The sequence below is a fragment of the Passer montanus genome, unplaced genomic scaffold (genome assembly GCF_014805655.1).
Source record: "Passer montanus isolate IOZ18808 unplaced genomic scaffold, ASM1480565v1 scaffold3, whole genome shotgun sequence".
Lineage (NCBI taxonomy): Eukaryota > Metazoa > Chordata > Aves > Passeriformes > Passeridae > Passer > Passer montanus.
In genome coordinates, this window is record NW_024367707.1 from 16,081,679 (window position 1) to 16,101,579 (window position 19,901).

The 19,901-nt window shown below is 35.3% G+C and overlaps 1 protein-coding gene across 7 annotated transcripts in view; it reads left to right on the plus strand.

Moving 5' to 3' along the window:
- The window catches only part of ATP11A (ATPase phospholipid transporting 11A), a 119,780-nt gene that overhangs the window by 68,241 nt on the left and 31,638 nt on the right, over positions 1-19,901 (plus strand). For 6 of the 7 annotated variants that reach the window (XM_039714201.1, XM_039714202.1, XM_039714204.1 and 3 more), the window contains exons 3-15: positions 1,171-1,260; positions 2,379-2,459; positions 4,031-4,138; positions 6,970-7,098; positions 7,605-7,708; positions 10,313-10,363; positions 11,801-11,865; positions 12,250-12,331; positions 13,597-13,747; positions 14,928-15,125; positions 17,530-17,703; positions 19,098-19,261; positions 19,559-19,630. In XM_039714201.1, coding sequence (XP_039570135.1) covers positions 1,171-1,260; positions 2,379-2,459; positions 4,031-4,138; positions 6,970-7,098; positions 7,605-7,708; positions 10,313-10,363; positions 11,801-11,865; positions 12,250-12,331; positions 13,597-13,747; positions 14,928-15,125; positions 17,530-17,703; positions 19,098-19,261; positions 19,559-19,630 — 1,469 coding nt within the window. The remainder of the gene's footprint in view (positions 1-1,170; positions 1,261-2,378; positions 2,460-4,030; positions 4,139-6,969; positions 7,099-7,604; positions 7,709-10,312; positions 10,364-11,800; positions 11,866-12,249; positions 12,332-13,596; positions 13,748-14,927; positions 15,126-17,529; positions 17,704-19,097; positions 19,262-19,558; positions 19,631-19,901) is intronic. The other variant, XM_039714203.1, reaches the window with a different exon arrangement.

A 19,901-nucleotide genomic window follows, 5' to 3' on the forward strand; every position in this document is an offset into this window, starting at 1 on the left:
AGTTCCTATGTCTTGCATGTTCAGGCTTTAACACCCAAGAAATACAAAGATTGCTGTATATAATAGGGTTTCATGTACATTTAAACATATTTCTCCTGGATACTTTTTGTCTCTAGATGTAACAGGAGTACTTTCCTTATGGAGCTCTGTCTTTGCCTTCAGGGCCAAATTCAGAAGATTGCTAGTTCATGGAATAATTTGGTTATCAAGTATAAGTGCAATCTACCAAGAGGAGACAAGGCACATTTGTAACAGAGCAAATAAATTAGGATAAGCTTCTTAGCCCATCTCGTTTGAAATGAAAGTTTTATTGGAGTTGTCATTTTATTATGTGTCAAAGGATAATTTGGATAATAAGATGATGCAGTGCTAGTTTTCTCAAGCCATTTTTCCAACCTTTTCACACAATTTTAGCTGACATTTTTTCACATGTGTTCCAATAAGCAAGCCTTGCAATGTTTTGCTGGAGCTACAAAGTGAGCTGTGTAAAAACACTGTAGTTGAACCTGCTGCAGGGCAGGGGATGGGGACTAGATGATGTTGAGGTTCTTTATCACTTTTACATGACTTTTTAGATGTGAAGTTTTCACATTTTCTGTTTGCAGCTTTATGTACTGTTTCTTATGTCATTTTACAACACTTACAATAATTTGTAAGTTCAGTACAGAAAAATGTAGCCACTTACTCTTATTCACCACTGTAGTTTATCTTGAGGAGTATTTTTGTGTCCCTGCCAAGGAACAAAAGAGCTGACGGCATTTATTTGGTTGTGTTGCTGTTACTGTGTAGTTAACTGAGTGCCACCTCTCTGAGTCATGAACACAACATAAAAGTGAATTAAAAGTGCTCTTTGAAATTACTAAGGTGCTTTTAAAATCCATTAACAGCTTTAAATAAACCATTCCATAACTAGCTAACTCTGGACAAGTATTGTTGCTAGTTAAAAAAATATTACAATCCCTAGTACAAAGATTATCACAGTTCAGGAAAACAATACTATTCTGAGAATACATGCTTGTCAATTAAGATTCAAATTCAGTAAATTATTAAACCAAGTAACAAAACCACTCCTGCTTCTTGTTTAGTTTAATCTTGAAGTGTGAATTACAAAATTGAATGTGAATAATATTTTCTTCACAAATGCTCATATCTGTACTTTTTTTTTTGCAGTACACGTTTTGGAACTTTATACCAAAAAATTTGTTTGAGCAATTCAGAAGAATAGCTAACTTCTATTTTCTCATCATTTTCCTTGTTCAGGTAAGATATCCCCATTTCCCAGTAAGTTCAGTGCTCTTTCTAAAATAGGGAGAGGTTGAAAAAGGTTTTAGAAGTACCTGGTTTTGATGACCATGGAGGTAAATGGTTGCACTTAGAAAGTCTTTTATGCACTGATGGTATGACAAAAGGGGTTTTATTTAATTTCCAGGTTGTCAATGTGAAATCAGTCTGACGAGAATTTGACAGCCGCATTAGTTGGATGGCAAGATGTATGTCTTGAAAAAATTGAAAATAAAGTCTGTAATTTTTATTTTGTAATAAACATCCAGATCAGTAAAACTGTTACTATAAATTCTGTTGATGACAAAGTTTTCTTTGTTTTGCAAAAATACTATATTTTGTAACAAAATAATGTCTCAATCACAGTTTTCCAACTGTACTGTGATCAAAGCCTGTCAGAACTGAAATAATAGGTACTGATACCTTAGAGAGGTACATAAGTACTTGTTTTTTAAATGAGTTCCATGAATATCTAGTGTGCTGCTTTATAGGTGTCTTAATTCTGAACCTGTCGCAGTCACTTATTGTGTTAAATAATAAAAATCTGAGTGAAGAGCTGTATTACTTTGCAGACCAGATTCTTCATAAAAAAAGCAGTGTATGCAGATTCTCAGCACAACTTAGATATTGCCATTTGCACCCTCTCTCTGAATCTGCCTCTTAGTTTACATTTGCAGAAGCTCCAGCTAAATATTTCAGAATTTACTCTTTGTGTGGATTAGAACACCTCTATTGTATAACATGTAAAGCCAGTGCCATGCTAATTTCTAATGGTGCTCCATAAGTTTGCTTCCAAAACTGGTGTTCCAGTCTAATGCTTCCCTAAAGTCTTGCTAGCAAGTATTTTTACAAGGCATTAACATCTGATATTAATGTGATCTAACTACAGTATTGTATCTTCTTATAGAATCCAATTTTCAATGTTTCCCAGTATAGTACACATTCTTAAAGTTTTGTTGAAGTACTGTTTTTTTCAATTAAAATTTCTTGATGTCCTGTAACATATTGATGAAATTGCTTGAAAGATCTTACTTAAAAGATTGACTGGTTGCATTCACAAAAATATAACCAGACAATACTTGTTCTCTTTGTTGCAGTTAATCATTGATACACCTACTAGTCCAGTTACAAGTGGACTTCCACTTCTGTTTGTCATCACTGTCACAGCTATCAAACAGGTGGGTAATGTAGGGAGCAAAAGTAAAACTAAAGAGAGAGTTGGGTCAGTTTAGGTTTGCTTTCCAAGCAATTCCCCATTCCCAGTCTCTTACCCACCGCTGCCTGCTGGTCTGCTGTGGGAGAAGGTTGAAGAGAAAGCCTTGATGCTGACACTCTTCAGTAGTAGCCAAAGCACTGGGGTGTAACCAAGACTGGATTAGCCCCAAGTACAAAGCACAGTAGCACAGGACTGTGGTGAAGAAAGTTAAAACTCCACCCTAGATGGTCCCAAAACAGAGGATAATTTCGGTTGTCCCTTAATAGATAACTTACTACCTTCACAGTCTTTATGCTACATGCAGACTTCATGAGTCTTCAAAGAAGCTATGGAGAGTTGTGTTTGTCTTTCTTTACAGTGGTACCTGTTCATAATTGAGTATATTCTACAGTTAAATTCAGCACTTCTTGTTGAGCAAAAGTTGTGATACATGCAAGAGCTAGTATTTTAGTATGATTTACCCACTCTTATGATTTTAAATGTTACACTTTATAAAGTGTTATTGTTAGTAGTGACCTACCAAAGCCTGACAGTCTGTGCCTGGTACTGCAGTTCTGTGTATTTCCTTGATTTTTCTTCCCAACAACTTGTGTACATTTTGACACCTTCTGAGGAGCTGTACCCTGAAAGTATATTACACTAAAGTTATAAAGTCTCTGTAAATTCACAGATTATTTTTGAGAGCATCCAAGGTAGTGATACTTTTGTTCTGCATTGAATTTTCAAATCTGCTCAAGAGAGTTAGATCTAAAAATGCTATAGACTACTAGTGGTATTTTCCATCTCTTAACCACTAATGACTTTGGCAATCCCAATCTTTGTCATATGGCAGGACCTTTTCAATAAGAAAATTGCAGATTCTCTATCCTTTAGTTTGTTTGCGTGTATAAAACACAAAGTCATAGGGTAATTGAGCACTAAAAATAGGGTACTCTGCAAAGTTTCTCAAAACAAAATTCTTCACAACTGTATATTGTATATAGGGTTAAAAGATTTGGGTGAAATGTAAGACAGTCATCAAATATGACAACCTTTTGTCATGTCATGTCTATCGTCTTACAGGATAAAGTCCCATTCTTCCAAAATATATTGCCTACACTACCACCTTCTTGACAACTACTTTTATGAGTACTGTGCACATACTCAAGTCAATAGAGCATGAGGAAGAGATGATCACTAAAATACCAGAAACTGTTCTACACTTTTGAAACTCTTATTCATCCAAATGTCTTAATTGAAATACATGGTTTTGTTTGACTAATTGCAACCATGAATGCTCTTTTTCATAGATATCCACCACAACTCTGGTACTGACATGGATCACAATTTCATTTGTTCTAATGAGAATATTTTTTCCCTTACACTGATCAAGGATAATTCTTAAAATTTTCGTATAACCTAGAGCTATTCTGTGTCTTTATAGCCAAATGTGCATCATGATCAAGGATAATTCTTAAAATTTTCGTATAACCTAGAGCTATTCTTTATAGCCAAGTGTGCATCGCTGCATCATTCCATTTCACTCTTTTCTAGGGTTATGAAGATTGGCTGAGGCATAAAGCTGACAATGCAATAAATCAATGCCCTGTTCATTTCATTCAACACGGAAAACTGGTTAGAAAGCAAAGCCGAAAATTAAGAGTAAGTACCTATGACTTAAGCGGTTTTGTGAGTCAGACTTTACTTCACTCTTCTTGTACACTTCACACATAAAACAAATTACACAGAAATGTACTATGATGATGCAGCATTTATTGCATTTAATGATTAGATCTACAGTATAGTAATTTTTAGTTGTATGCCTCTGAATAATTTTTTATTAAATTTAACTCCTATTGAGTTAAACTGTCTAATGAGATTAGATAAATCTCATTTATTATTATAATTCTAAGATTTTATTTTTAGAAGTTACTATTGCTGTGTTTTATCAGGCTGTTTTGCTTAACTGGAATTAACGAACTCTTTCCGTAAATGTTACTCTCATTTTCCATTTTTAACTTGGAATTTTTGTCATGATTTATCTTTTCTCTATTTTCTGTCCACTGTGATTATCACAGAATCATGGGATGCTTTGGGTTGGTGGGGGCCTTAAAGATCACCTAGTTCCAGTCCCTGTGCTGTGGGCAGGGACACCTTGTACTAGACCACGTTGTTCAGAGCCTTGTTCAGCCTGGCCTTAAACACTCTCTGGGATGGGGTATAATTACTATTATGCACATTCATAATTTATTTAAGCCAGATTGTGACAGTCAGTGCTATGTATAGAGATACATGCATACAAACAGGCAAAACACATTCTAAATATTTTCTCAAAACCCATCAAATCACAATCTCTCCATGGACCTTGTGAATAGTGCTCCATGCCCCTTTTGGTATGTTTTCAGAAATTCATTTTTGCTGCTTGTTTGGTGGGTTTTTTTGTGGTTTTTTGGGGGGTTTTTTGTGAGCAGATTAACTTCTTAACATTATTTTCTTTAGAACTCAGAAAATTTGGTGGATATTTGTTTGGAATTTTCTTCTTTTTTTTTCTTAAATATGTTTGGATGGCTTTTTCTGCTCTGCTGTTTTTGGGCATAAGTGTATCAACAGTGTTTACAGCCTTTCTGCTGTGACCTTCCATTTGAGTGTGATAGCTTCTGCCTGGGCGTTCCTGGTAATAAAAAAAAATTAGGACATCACATGCTTGAGAATTCCAAGTGTGTTAACCAGTTAAATATTCCAAACAAAAGTAGTCAAGTACCATGCAACTAGATTTTGAATTTTAGTGGTTAATTTGTCACTCATATTTTCTTAATTTCTCCCCTTTTTATTGCCTTTCAGAGGGTGTATATTGAGTGACTAAATGATAGGAGAGACAGACCTTAAAAACACTTGGATAGAAAGGGATATTTGTGTCTGTTTGTAAATGTGTGACATTCTCAGATCTACATTACATGAGAAAACAAACTAGGTTATAAAAAGTAGACCCCTCTTCACCTAAAGCCTGAGGACACTTCATTAAAGAAGGAAAAAAGGAAGTGCTAAAAAATTGAGTTCTTTTTCATACAGTCAGAGAGTGGTTGAGGTTGGCATTGACAGTGGCTTTACTTTATTTTAGTGGAGGTTCTCTGGTCCACCCCCAGCTCCAGCAGGGCCACCAAGAGCTGTTTGCTCAGGACCCTATTTAGGCAGGTTTCAAGTCTCCCTGAGGACGGGGACTCCACTGCCTCCCTTGGGCAGCTGTGAGTGCTCAGTCACCGGCATGATGAAAACGAGGTGGACCCTCCCACGTTCCAGGTTGTGCCCACTGCCTCAGGTCCTGTAATTTTCCACCAGAAAGAACCTGTCCCTGTCCCCTTTGCATCCTTAGCTGACATAGTGGCAAATACTGGAATGGCTTTTAAATTGTATTAAGATGCTATGTACTAGTACTTTTATTTGGTTTGGAATGAGGAAAATTAGAATTTTATACCTGATTGTTGCAGATATGCTTAGAGTTTGTGTTCTCTAGTGCCATGTGTATAATCTGCAATTATTCATTGTTATTGCTTAAGAAAAAAAAAGCCTTTTTCGTATCTACAATTAGATAAATCTAATTTTTTAAATAATTCTAAAATTTTATTTTTAGGTGTTACTATTGCTGATTTTTATCAGACTGTTTTGCTTAACTGGAATTAAGTGACTCCTGCAAACTGCTAAGGATAGTGGAATTTAGCTGTATAAGGATATAACAAGCAATGATTAAGCTGAGTTTTATTATAATAAATTTTGGCATAAAAGTATATTGAACAGATGTTGACCTACATGAAAAATTGCAAAAATTATGAATTTCTAATGTAATTTTTATTAAAACCCTGATATTCTTAGAATATGGAATATGTCTTTGCCACTTGTTTAATCTCCAAAAATGTAGAAAAACTAATTTTTCTTGAATGATTTGCATGAATATTTTGAATTTGTAATTGGTTGGCTGTTCTGTTGCAACATTCTAACATGCTATAAAATATTGCCTATGTTTCTATGAATAAAAATTATTTTGCTCACCTTTAAACATGGATAGAAATAGGATGGACTTCTTAAAGTGGACTTCTTAAAAATTCTGCTAAAAATGTATCCTGTTTTCATCAGCAGATTAAATTACTGGCTTTTTCTGACACTCTTTCAGTTGTGTCTAAGAGCAGCTTATATCCTTCTGGTTTTGAAACAGTTTTGTTGTATTTAGTCTTAAAACAAAGATCATATCTTCCATCTTTGAAATAATGTTGCAAAACTTAATAAGAGAGTAGTTGCAGGGTGTCAGAAACAGTAGATCTCAGTCATTCTACAAGGTATAATTCAGTTTTCCAGCAATATCTCTGTAATTCTTTACTCTTCTGGTAAAATGGTGGTGTAAATAAAAACTGCTGAATTTTCAATTACTTATGTTAATCTAGGAAATCTGAAATTAGGGCTCCTATATATGTGCATTTTATTTTCTTGTGTTTTTTCCTTAGGTTGGAGATATTGTAATGGTAAAAGAAGATGAAACATTCCCATGTGATTTAATATTCCTATCGAGTAGTAGAGGAGATGGAACATGTTTTGTTACAACAACTAGTTTGGATGGTGAATCCAGTCACAAAGTAATTAAATGTTCTACATTTTCTTTCTAAGGCAAAGTTTGCTTTTAATTTTTGACACAGACCACAATATGACTTCATGCTTATATGTGTAAGCAGGTACAATAATTTGTGCAATTTATGTTTCTACCATATGACTTCATTTCTATTAAAGTAATATTATTTTATAAAAAGTTTTAAGACATTAATTTATGATTTTGTTTGTGTCCAGTATAGGCATGCAGATTACAGTGGTAATGCACTAATGTTTTGTACTTATATGCTTTCATAGTGACCTGATTTATGAATACACTGCAGGGTAGTCTCACATAAGTGTATAATCATTAAAAAAAAGGGTGGAAAACACCATGTAAGAAGATGCCCAAATAGGAGCATTTAGAGATGCTTCTTATCTGAATTATGCACTCTTACATAAGTTAGTAAATTTCATGATCTGCAGTGTATGTACAGAGCAATGTCTTGTGTATCTGTTCTTTTTTATTTTATTTACATGTTTTTATTGATTCCAGACTTACTATGCTGTTCAAGACACAAAGGCATTTCACAATGAACAGGAAATCGATGCACTACATGCTACCATTGAATGTGAACAACCTCAGCCTGACCTTTATAAGTAAGACAATAATTCTTACCTGTTTCATTTAAGGTACCTGAGCAATAAATCATTAAAAATCATAATGAAAGGATGCAGGCTGCATCTCTCTGATTAGAGTGAGCCCCAGAGTGAGCCTGAAGTCAGGTAGGTCTTCCATCCATACTCCTTTTGTGCAGGTAGCTCCCTAGGTGTGCTCTGGGGTGGTAATTTCCAAAGGGGGATGGCACAAAGCAGTCCACTGAGGAATGTGGTGAAAATTTTAGAACTTCAGTTTTTGGGGTTTTTTTAAATACAGAAATGAAGAAGAAGTTAAGATTTACTAATACTTAGTATACTTTTTGATATTGGTACCCATACCCTCTCTGTATGTCACATAGAATTTGTGAGGTTCTCCAGAGGACAGGGTGTGCCACAATATGGAGAGGTTGCCTGTGGCACTCACTCCTTTGCTTTCAGCATATTGCGAAGTATTGTCATTTATGTGTACTCAGTTAAATTTACAGATTATATGATCTAGTTTTAAGTAAAATAACACAAAATGCTGAAGTGGCCTTAAAAGGGTTTGCAAAGATATTGCAGATTGAAGATAATAGTAACAGTCTAGCACAAATGCATAGTAAGTAAATGACAAACACTTCTAGTCCTGGTACAGAACTTCATCAGTCACATTGCAAAATAAAGCCACTCTCAATCTAATCAGATCTGACAGGACGTCAGCCACAAAAAATTTAAATTGTCAAGACTATTTGAAACACAGATTTTCATCTGCTGTTGTTAGCCATGAGCCTCATACCATAGGCTTTGAAATATTGGCTAATGACGGCATGACGCCATCATGATTAGGAAAACACTTCAATGCAGAACATGAACAAAAATGTCTACAGTTGTATAAAGTCATACAATGCTCAGTATTTTACAAAAGAACTGTACACAATTCCACTAAACCTGATGAGAAATCTTGAGAAGCCCCTTTTGAGGTTTTTTTCTTAATGGTAATACAAGAAGTCCTGTACCATTGAGAGAACACTTGTTTTTTCTGCCACAGTAAAAAATAGCTGAAATAATACACAGAAAACAATAATGCACTCTTTTGACAGCAAATACTGTTGGAAGAGGCAGAAAAAACATCGCTTATTTCTGAGGTGTGAAGTCATCTCTTTTCTGTGATCTTGGTGATTAAGAAGCTGGTTTAAGAAATCTGCTTAAGAACAGGTTCTTCAGAGTATCAAGTCCGTCACTTGCTTGATCCCTTTTTTAAATACTTGGCTCTCAAAGTGAATGACTGCAGGTTGAAACTCACGCTATTATAGATGGTGAAATTCTTTCAGAGGGCTGTATTCAACACAATAATGAAAATGTTAATTGGTAGTCAGCTTGTATCTCTGCTGATTCTAACTTAAAACTTTACCTCTCAACAAAATATTTTTTTCCAAAGGCATATGGTTATTTTTTATCATGATGCATCATAACCAACTGTACATTATTGTCTTCAGATGTGGCCCTGCTGTGTTGTATGTTCTCTAAGCAGACAGGTTACCACTCCTGTGAGCATCAGAGCTTCCATTTCAGGGTAGCAGGCCCACCAGCTCCCCACAGCTTCCTCTACCATTGAGAGCCCTAATGTCCAGCTTAATCCCCTTTGCATTAAGTTATCCACTTGGACAGTGGATAACCTAATACCTAGGTTATTGCAAATACAGTGTACTGAGTCTGGCTGGAATGAAGTCAGTTCCCTTCATAGCAGCCAGTGTAGTGTAGTGTTGTTGCTCTGAGACTAAAACAGCATTAATTGCACACCATGGTTTTAGCTATTGTTGCTGAATTTTTCAGTGTCAAACTTTTTGTTCCTCGTTTTGCCCCTCCAGCAAATAGGCTGGGGGTGAGCAAGGGGCTGGGGATGGACACAGCCAGGATGGCTGGCCTCAGTTGACCAGAGGGTCTGTGCCATAGTGTCATGCTCAGCCATAGAACCAGGGGCAGAGGGCAGTCTTCCAAAGCAGCTGTTGCTTGGAGACTGGCTGGACATCGGCTGGCTCATGGGAGTTGGTGAGTGGATGCCTTTGTGTCACTTGTTTTTTTCCCTTCACTTATTAAACTGTCAAAATCTTGCTTTTGCTCTTGTAGTTCTGTTCCCTGTCCTACTGGGGAGGGAAGGAGCCAGAGGCTGATGGGTGCTTAGCTGCTATCCAGGGTCAAGCCACTACATACAGATAAAATGAACTGACTAATATTAAGAGGAAGAATTACTTACTGGCTCTATGCTTTGGTTTTAATTTAGCTGTAGGCTTTAGAGGTTGTAAAATATGGTAATTGCACTGACTTATCTCGGGTAGTTTAGGGAATAAGATTTTTTATTTATTTTTCATGAGTCTACTTAGATTTATCTCTATTTTTTACACCTCTTTATTTGCAAAATTTATGTCAAGTTACCATTCTATGTATTTTTGTATTTTTATGTTTTAGGTGTATATCTATATGTATCTCTTATGTTCTTGTTCATGTTCTGGATAGTTGGAGCCTGTTCAGTTGGAAAGTGTTCTCTGTGATACATACTTACTAGTAAATATTTCTTAAATAATCTGTTAGCAGTACTGTTAAACTACTTGTATATTTCCCTTTCAGATTTGTTGGTCGAATAAATGTTTACCATGATAGGAATGAGCCTATTGCAAGGTGGGGAAATCCAGAGTTTCTACACATTTAAATAGTTCACGGTTCAATATGTATCAATAATAAGAATTACCTTTGGTTCACCAACATTGTGCTGCTATGTTTGAGTGATAAAATATTTTTCTCTTAGAAAATCCCAGACTACTATTTCATAAATAATTGATATTTTATCTTCTAATCATATTTCTCTTCTTTAGTATTTTAATGTCTTTATTCAACTTCAATTTTATCTGATATGTATTTAGTTTGTAAATTATTTTGATAGCACTTATAAAATACTGCCCCATTAGTGTGAGATCTTGTTAGTGCACTAAACAATATAAATAGTATCACTTGTGTGTTTAATTTTCCTTAAATTTTGAAGGGTTTGAACATGTCAAATAATTTTTTTGTGTAATTTTACCAAGTGTGTTTGTACTTCTGTGTAAAATGTTCATAGTGCTGTTTGTTCAAGAGAGGCAACATCCAACTTGCTGTACCTAATTTTGTTCTGATTCTTGTCACAAGAGGCAAAGCAGTAGGAGAGAAAAGCTGCTTGCTGGGGTGATATCCTAGATCCCATCATGTGGGGAGTTAGGCTGTGCTGGCTAAGTGCCTTTCTAACCTCAGTGTGTCTACAGATACGTTATTTTCTGTCACAGTCTGCTATGGAAACTGTCAATTGATCTGGGTCATTCGTGTAACATTGTTCCACTAGTCTCTTGAAAGTAGTTTCAGGTTTTACATCAGCATTGTAGTCCTGTTTGTTTGGAGTTCCTAGATTTTTTTGGGAGTTTCATACCACAAGTACACTTTGAATAACATTGGAAAACACAGAATGTACTCATTGTTTTGATTTTTATTGCTGTATAGAAAGAATCTGACAATTCTGCATGCGGTCTGTCTGTAAAGTAGTCCTTGGCTTTGAACTCATATGCTGATTAGTGGACGTATGATGTTCTAAAATATTTAAACTTCATTGAGGTCCTTACATTAATTCCTGTACTCCTCAATAAATTAATTTACCTATATTTATCGGCATTTAAAAAATGTTTACAGCAAGTATCTAAAATATCTTGTATGCCATTTAAAATAAAATGGAGGAGTGCATTGTCCTTAAAAAGCTGTAACATACAGAACACTATATAAGCCTAAAAAATAACAGAATTAATATTTTTAAAAATAAGTACTGTGCAATTATGATGTTGAGTCTTTATTTGGGTGTCTATATATGTGGGATTTAGGTGCATTGGTTTAAGACTTGAATTGTGAAATTCTGAGCTTAATTTTCAGCATCTGTTTATCTATTTTTAATTTTCACTTTAAAATTTTAAATATGCCTTGTAATTTTTTTAAAATAAAAAGTTTTTAGCAAAACAAATTTCCTGTTTTATGTGACTTCCGTTAAGGTCTGATGGTTTTCTCTAAATGTTTAAATTTTGTAATACTTACCTTTTGCAGGCCATTAGGATCTGAAAATCTGCTTCTTAGAGGAGCCACTTTAAAGAACACAGAAAAAATCTTTGGTAAATATTTCTGTTGACTACTTTAACAGACCCTGAAGTAATGAGCGAACACCAAACAAGGTTACAAGCTTACAGTTACTACTGGGCTTATGATTTCTATTGCATCACTTGTTTTACAGCTTTTTAATGAGGTTTAATACTGTTACATAGAAACACTCTAGCAATTGGAAACTGTGACTGGAATAGGATGTAAATGCTGCTTAAAATTTCTAAGTACCAAGATAATTAAGCCATTTCTAATTTTGGGTTGTCATCCAAATCTGTGGTTTCTTTCTTCAGACTAAAGAATTAAAGAAATGACGGAGTATAATAATCTAATGAATTGTGCTCTTTTGAAGTTACTACACTGTGCAATCTTTAGTAAAACAAGTTGTCTAATTTCAGGTGTTGCTATCTACACTGGCATGGAAACTAAGATGGCATTAAATTACCAATCAAAATCACAGAAGCGATCTGCTGTAGAGAAGTAAAATTTCTAATACTTATTTTGGGGTTTGAAAGCTGCATGTTTAAATGGTGCAAATCAGATTTTTTTTTCACTGAAAATGTATGTTTCACTGATTTAAATGAAAGAAAAGAGGTAGAGAGACTTAAAATTTGCTTATTTTTAAATAATTTTTTACTTATAATGCAAGTTATATAACACCATATAAATGAGGTTCTCAATACAAATTATTCTTGTTAGGTGTTAAAAAAAAAGTCATTTTGATTTAATGCTTAGCTCTTTAATGTATGATGTTTTGTTATTCTATAAGACATTTCTTTCACTATTTAAAGTACATTTACTGACAGTTTTCTGAGGTTGTGTTTTTTATTATCCTAGCATTCAATGCTTTTCATTGCAATTAAGTCTTGAATTCAGTAAAAATAACTTTTTTAATGCACTTCACGTTGGATCAGCTGCAGTAACAATGCTTGTCTGTGGCATGTTTTCCATGGTTTAGCTGAAATTAACAAGTTCCACACAGACATATATGATGGGAAAGTATGACAATGCTATCCTTAAGGAGTGAGCTGACATTGATTGCTTATATTTTCTATTCCTACTCTATGTGAAATCATCAGCTCTGAGTAAGGTGTCCAGCCTTGTGAAAAACAAGATGTCATTGATTAAGGCAAGATGTACTGACCAGCTGACAGCCTTTCTCTTACGCAGCGACTGAGAAATGATGATGTGTCTCTTTCTGTTGTTATTGGTGCATAACCCATGGCTTTTAGTTCATGCCCATCATTAATGAAAATATAATCTTAAATGCAAAGCATTCTTGCTCTTTTTTAGATCTGCCTAGAGTTAAAACCTTAAAGCTACATGTTCTTTTTTGGTATTTTTATTTCTATAAAAGTACTTATGTGGGTGATCTTATAATGATTCAGCGAAGTGGCATGAAAAGGACTGCAGATTCAAGCTCAGTTATTCTGTTACGATTCTATCTATACTGTTGTTTTCACTAAGATACTAATTTTGGTGATTTGTCATACATATTTTGGAAACAACTATAAAAATGGAAAAATAGGAATTAAAAATAGGAAATAGTGCAGTTGTAAATTTTAATGCAGTAATATTTTTCCTCATTGGAAAAGCACTTTGGAAGAGTTATTGAACATCTTAGCATTGTTAGACTTGCAGCAAATATTAGACTGATGTATAACAGACTGAGTATAACATTTTCTGATAAACTCTGTAGTTTATATGCTAATGGAATTCTTATTTTGCCCTTTTTTTTTTTTTAGATCAATGAATGTATTTCTTGTTGTATACCTCTGTATTCTCGTCAGTAAAGCACTAATAAATACTGTTCTGAAGTATGCCTGGCAGAGTGAACCATTTCGTGATGAGCCATGGTACAATCAGAAAACAGAGCCTGAAAAGAAAAGAAATTTGGTATGGAAATAAATTATAATACCAAGAAAGTTACCCAAAACCCTTAATTTATAGAGATTTATAGAGTTTTCTACTGAAAAGTATATACAGCCTGCTTACTTACCAGTCATGCTTTTTTGCTGACAGTGGTGGTAATGTACTTGCAGAAAGCTTGTATGTTAAATTTTTGCCCCTAAGTTGTATGTGTGAATTTAACTGATGAGAAAAACTCTAGTTTAATATAAAAAGCTTCATGAAAGTGTTTTGGAGCTGCTTATTATTTATATAAATTACTAAAGAATTGACCTCTCGCCAAGAAATACAAGGGCTGGAAGGACTCCCACAGCTATTGGCAGTCCTGTAAGAGACATGTTCAAAATAATCCACTGTGGGAATCTCCATAAAAATGCCCCTCCACAGCTTACTTTCATATTGCTCTGTTATGAGTGCATCAGAGAGCATCAGTCACCAGTGCCAGATGTTCTTACAGGAACAAGAACATTGTCCTGAATGGATACCCACAGGATCCAAAGCAGTGAACTGAACCCTGCCCTACAGGAAGCACAATATTTATTTCACTAAATCCTCCCAGTCAGACTAGGGGAAAATTTGCTTCCTTACCCTAAATGCATGAGGAGCACATGCTAGGCAGGCATTCTAGAGCTCACATTACCACCAGCAGCACTGTCTCAACCTGTAGCTTCACCAAGTCTCAACCACTGAAAAATTGAGCCAGGCTATGTGCATACATTCTGCTTGTGTTGAGAGAGGGAAAGGAAGCCCTTTATTTATTTATGAAATGTTGCTGCCTGAAAGTTATGTAATTTGGTAATCCTTGAAGGAGTTGCTCTGGAACTATGCTATTTTTTTGGTAATTTTTGAATGTGCATGTTGTTCCCCAAAAAGTCTTCACCGTGCTTATTAGTTGCTCTAGAACTTTACAATAATGCTATGTAATGGCATTCTACACCTGTATATCTCTAAAGAAAAATGCAAATTTCAAAGAAGAGGCTCTATTGCATGCCAGTTGTGATGTTATAAATCATGAAGGTTTACATCCTGTGCTGAACTGTGAGCTATGAAAGATGTTGCTTATTGTTCAAAAGTTATTTGAAAAAACTGATTTGTAAATACATGTAGTAATCTTGCAGTGTTTAATGGTACATGAAAAATCAATATTTCCATCTTGTTTCTTTGTCAGTTTCTTCAAGCTTTTACAGACTTCCTTGCATTCATGGTTCTTTTCAACTACATTATTCCTGTCTCCATGTATGTCACTGTGGAAATGCAGAAATTTCTTGGTTCTTATTTCATTGCGTGGGATGAGGAAATGTTTGATGAGGGTACAGGTGAAGGACCACTGGTGAACACTTCTGACCTCAATGAAGAGTTGGGACAGGTAAATTTAATTGAATTTTACTTTTTTCAACTGTTTCTACTGTAAGTTATTATTTTAAAATTGTTACTTCAAGGTTTTTTAGTTTTGTTTTATTTTGGGGTTTTTTGCAGCTACATGTGCATTTTCTTTAGTGATTAGTTTTAAAAATAAAATCTGAGATATTTTTGTTTTCAGAATCAAAAATTCTAATTTCTCACCCAGTCAGTGAAATTAAATTAGTATTACTGTAGTATTAAGAAATAAACACTTCCTCTCCATTGATTATAGAGGGAAATTATATAAGCATCTAGCTTCCTTAGATTAAAAATTAGATACAAAAAAACCTCCCCAAAACCCTTTTTATCTGACTAGACTGATACTGCATCTCCAGACACAAGTTTCACCCATTAAAATGATAATTGTCAGTCTAATTTTTGAAAAGAAGTTCCGTTCTGTGTTAAGAAAATCATCACCGTGAAAGAGATACAGATAAATTTTGTTTGATAAAATATTTAAGATCTCAGTTAAATATGTTTGCATAGGTTTTTCAAATAAATAAATAAGATGTTGTATTTCTTTCTAGTCAAACAGGTAATAAAGGTTTTAAGGATCTATCTATTTGGATTAAAGGTGGTACCAGGTATTTCATTATTATGGCAGACAATTGACATTGCCTCCAATAAGATCCTGAAAGAGGATCTGCTGAATTACAGCCTGGATGAGCAGGCAGTGAAGTGGATTGGACATGGGGTGAGCAGAGGGTGGTGGTGAGCAGTGCACAGTGGGAGGCCAGTATCTAGCAGTGTACACTGGAGGTCAGTACTGGCTCCCATCCTGATCATGAATGGTTTGGATGACTGGGGGCCATCCAGCTGGAAAGCAGCTTTGCAGGAAAGGACCTGGTGTCTTGATGGAGATCAAGTTCAACGTGAGCCAGCAGTGTGTCCTTATGGCAAAGAGGGCCAGGGGTACCATGGGCTGTGTTAGGCAAAGTGTTGCCAACAGGTCAGGGGAGGTGATCCTGCCCCTCTCCAGGCCTCACCTGGAGTGCTGTGTCCGGCTCTGGGCTGCCCAGGACTGACACATGGGCATACTGCAGGGAGCCTAGTGAAGGGCCACAAAGACAGCCAGGGGACTGGACTTTGCATGGCTCATGCAGACAGGTAGGGAGAGCTGGGACTGTCCAGCCTGGAGGAAAGAAGATTCAGGGAAGATTTTACCAATCTATACAAATATCTCAACAGGAGGGTACTAAGAGGATAGAGCCAGGATTTTCTCAGTGGTGACTAGAGGCAGTGAGCACAACCTGAAACTGGAGGGTCTGTCTGAACATGAGGAAACACTGTGACAAAGCAACACACTGAATGACTTGATTGAGAGCATTTTGTAAATTTTGTGATGAAACTGAATGTAGGGTTTGAGATGAAAAAATCCATATAAATCCTATCCACTCGGAAAAAAGTTTAATTGCGGGTATTTTGTCCACAGATAAAAGCCACCATAAAATTTGGCATTTGCCTTTTCAGATTAGTGCATATTATAAAAGTCAGTCTCAGTGGAAAGCGTGCATAATTAATGATGTTTTTGAAGACTGAGCAAAAATTTATTTGGTTTTTAGTTTGCTCAGTGCACTGCATAAATAGAGAAGTTTGATAAACAATCTGATGAATTCTAAATAATAGCCTTATTTTCAGTGTTTAGTTCCTTACCTTACATCATTTTCTTACTTTATCAAATATGACATGCAGTATGTATACGATACCTACATCCAGGATCCAAAATGGAGCCAATCTAGTTCTTCTAGTTGATAGTTCAGATTTTGGTTTTAGTTTTAATGTTGTTAGACTTAAGCACTGGGGCTCATTGTAAAAGATGAAGTTAATGAAAAATTCAATATTGAGACAGAATGAGTGTTTCCAGGGCAATTACAGTGCCCAGGCGTATAACTGTATGTGTCCACAGTCCTGATTTAAACTAACATAATTGTAGTGGGGAATTCTGATACTACCCTAAAGACTGTTCTGGCAGTATAGAACAGTACTACGCATCAAGCATATGCATTAAATAGTAATCCCTGGGAAATGAAATTTGTATGCATTTTGTTTCTATAAATACCTGTCTTGCAGCAAGAAAGAATTAAAAACTAAAAAGGACCTAGAGAGAAGAGTGGAAGTAGGTTAAACACATCATTTACATCCATTATGAAGCAAAAGGTAGCATTACTTGATACTCTTGCAGGATAAAATCTTTCAGGGCCTATATTTCTATAAAGATAACTGCCAGAAGAAATTGTAGTCTTCCTTTTCTGAAAGAGCATAAGGATTTTCAAAGGAAGGTGTAGCCCAGTAATAAACTCAGTTTTGTTCAGAGACATTGGAAAATTCTGTTCACATTCCTGCGGTTTTTATTTTGTGCTTGTTTGCAGATTGAGTATGTCTTCACAGATAAAACAGGAACATTAACTGAGAACAATATGGAATTTGTAGAATGTTGCATTGAAGGGCATGTTTATGTACCACATGTCATCTGCAATGGCCAAATTCTCCATGACTGTACAGGCATTGATATGATTGATTCATCTCCAGGAGGTAGTGGCAAGGTATGATAACTTTTTCTGTTCTTGGTTTTTTACAATGAAACATGAAAATTCAACTGTACTGATGAAGGGAATGTTAGAAATCCAACATTCTTGAATTTTAATAATCAAAGTAGATAAATGCATAGACATTTTCATTTCCTAGTTAAGAGTAAGATTTAAAGGCTTAATGGAAAGTTTCTCATTTTAATGCAGTTATAAAGCTAAGTTAAAACCCAAATATAGAACTTTCTCTGGTTAATAGCTACAGACACAGATAACTGGTTTCCATTTAACCTTAGCTACAACAGAGGAAGCAAGACAGGAAAATCCTCAAAGGGGAAAATGGGGGCTTAGTGCAATCACTTATTTAGTCATCACTGAGTGAAAATGTGACCAGAGAATGGTTTATGATCAAATTCAATTACTTTAAAATGTGACTTAATTTAGCCACCTCTGAAGTGTGCTACCTACATATGTATTGTGGCTATTGGCATATATGTATTGTGGCTATTTGCTATGTTGAAAGTTGAAAATTAGTTGAAAGTTTGGGAGTCTTCACGTGTGAACAAGGTGTATATGGGCACAATAATTACAGCCAAAGTACAATGAATTTTTTATAACATCAGTACAATATCATAGTCACACTCACTTCATGTCATGCCCTTCACTGTGACAAAATGAGGTCTCTTGAAATATGTTTGTGTAATTCAGCAGCCTTATGTCTCTCACCCATGGCCCTCAGAATGTGGTCCCAAGGTGTGCTGAGTTTTTATCTTGGAATCACAATGGCACAGTTTGTATTTAACAGCACACAGGAATAGATTTCAGGCACAAAGACAAATATATAACACACACAGATATCCATGAAATAGAAATCTCTTTCTGGTGCCAGGAGCTGTCATTACCAAACCATCTGAAATTTTATAGGAAGTGGTTGGCTGGAGCTGCCAAAGTATGTGCACTTCAGTGATTTATTTAGTTCTGAGGGGTGTTCAAGCTGCTCAAGAGATTGAAATCTGTAAGCCCTTCTAAGACCTGTGCTCCAGGTACTACATCCTTCTGTGTGAGCTCAGGACATTTAAATGATACCTTGACTAGTACTTAATTAATGCAAGTTGTTAAAGTTTAAGCAAAATTGAAGAAAAAACACCTTCAGCTAATCTAGGGATTCAGAGGAGGTAGAAGACGCACGCTGGGGGTTTTTAGCATCATTAGCTTGACTGGGATGGCAATCCTAAGGGTACAAACAGCTGTGGCACATTGTGAGGTTACCACAGGGAAAGATCTGGCTCCCTGTCAAGGAGCCTGCCTTTGTCTGATTAATAATCAGCAGTAATCAGTGATATCGGTCACCTCCCAGAAGAAGAGTTTTCAAGTGATAACATGTAATGACAACCATTCATTTTATTTTTCAGGAGAGAGAGGAGCTATTTTTCCGAGCTCTTTGTCTCTGCCACACTGTTCAGGTAAAGGATGATGATAGTGTAGATGGTTTGAAGAAAAACCAGGTACCAAGAAGACCTTGTATATATATATCATCATCACCTGATGAAGTTGCTTTAGTTGAAGGAATACAGAGGTACGTGTGTACTTAGGTATTATATTTTTCTAAACTACAGATCTAATCACTGAAGCTCAAATTTGTTTTCAGAACAAAAATCGTAATAACGAACACCAAGTAATCTTCAGCTGATTGCTTTCTTAACATGAATTCATGAATGTTCATAGCCTAAAATAAACTAAAAACTTATTGGGATTTTGGTGTTGGGTTTGTTGTGGGCTCAGTCTTAAATCCTTAACTTAATCCTTAAATGCTTAAACTGGTTAATTGTATATTTGTTGCATTCATTCTTTTGTTCTGTGTTTCTTTTTACAGACTTGGTTACACCTATCTAAGACTGAAAGACAATTATATGGAGATCTTAAATCGGGAAAATAACATAGAAAAGTGAGTGGTTAAAATATAACAAAATAGACTGATGAGTTTTTGTTGATGTGTTTAATAAACCATTGTTTCCTTACAGATGAATTTTTAAGTCATGAAAGCCAGGAACCTTGCATTTTAGTAGAAAAATAAAGAAAATTTAGTAATTTTAATTACTTTCACTTTTTTTTTACATTATATGCAGTATAAAATATTGATATGACAGTGAAGGTGTGGTGTGGGATTCATGACCTAATCTAATAGTTCCTGATGGTTTTATATATTCTTAATAGAA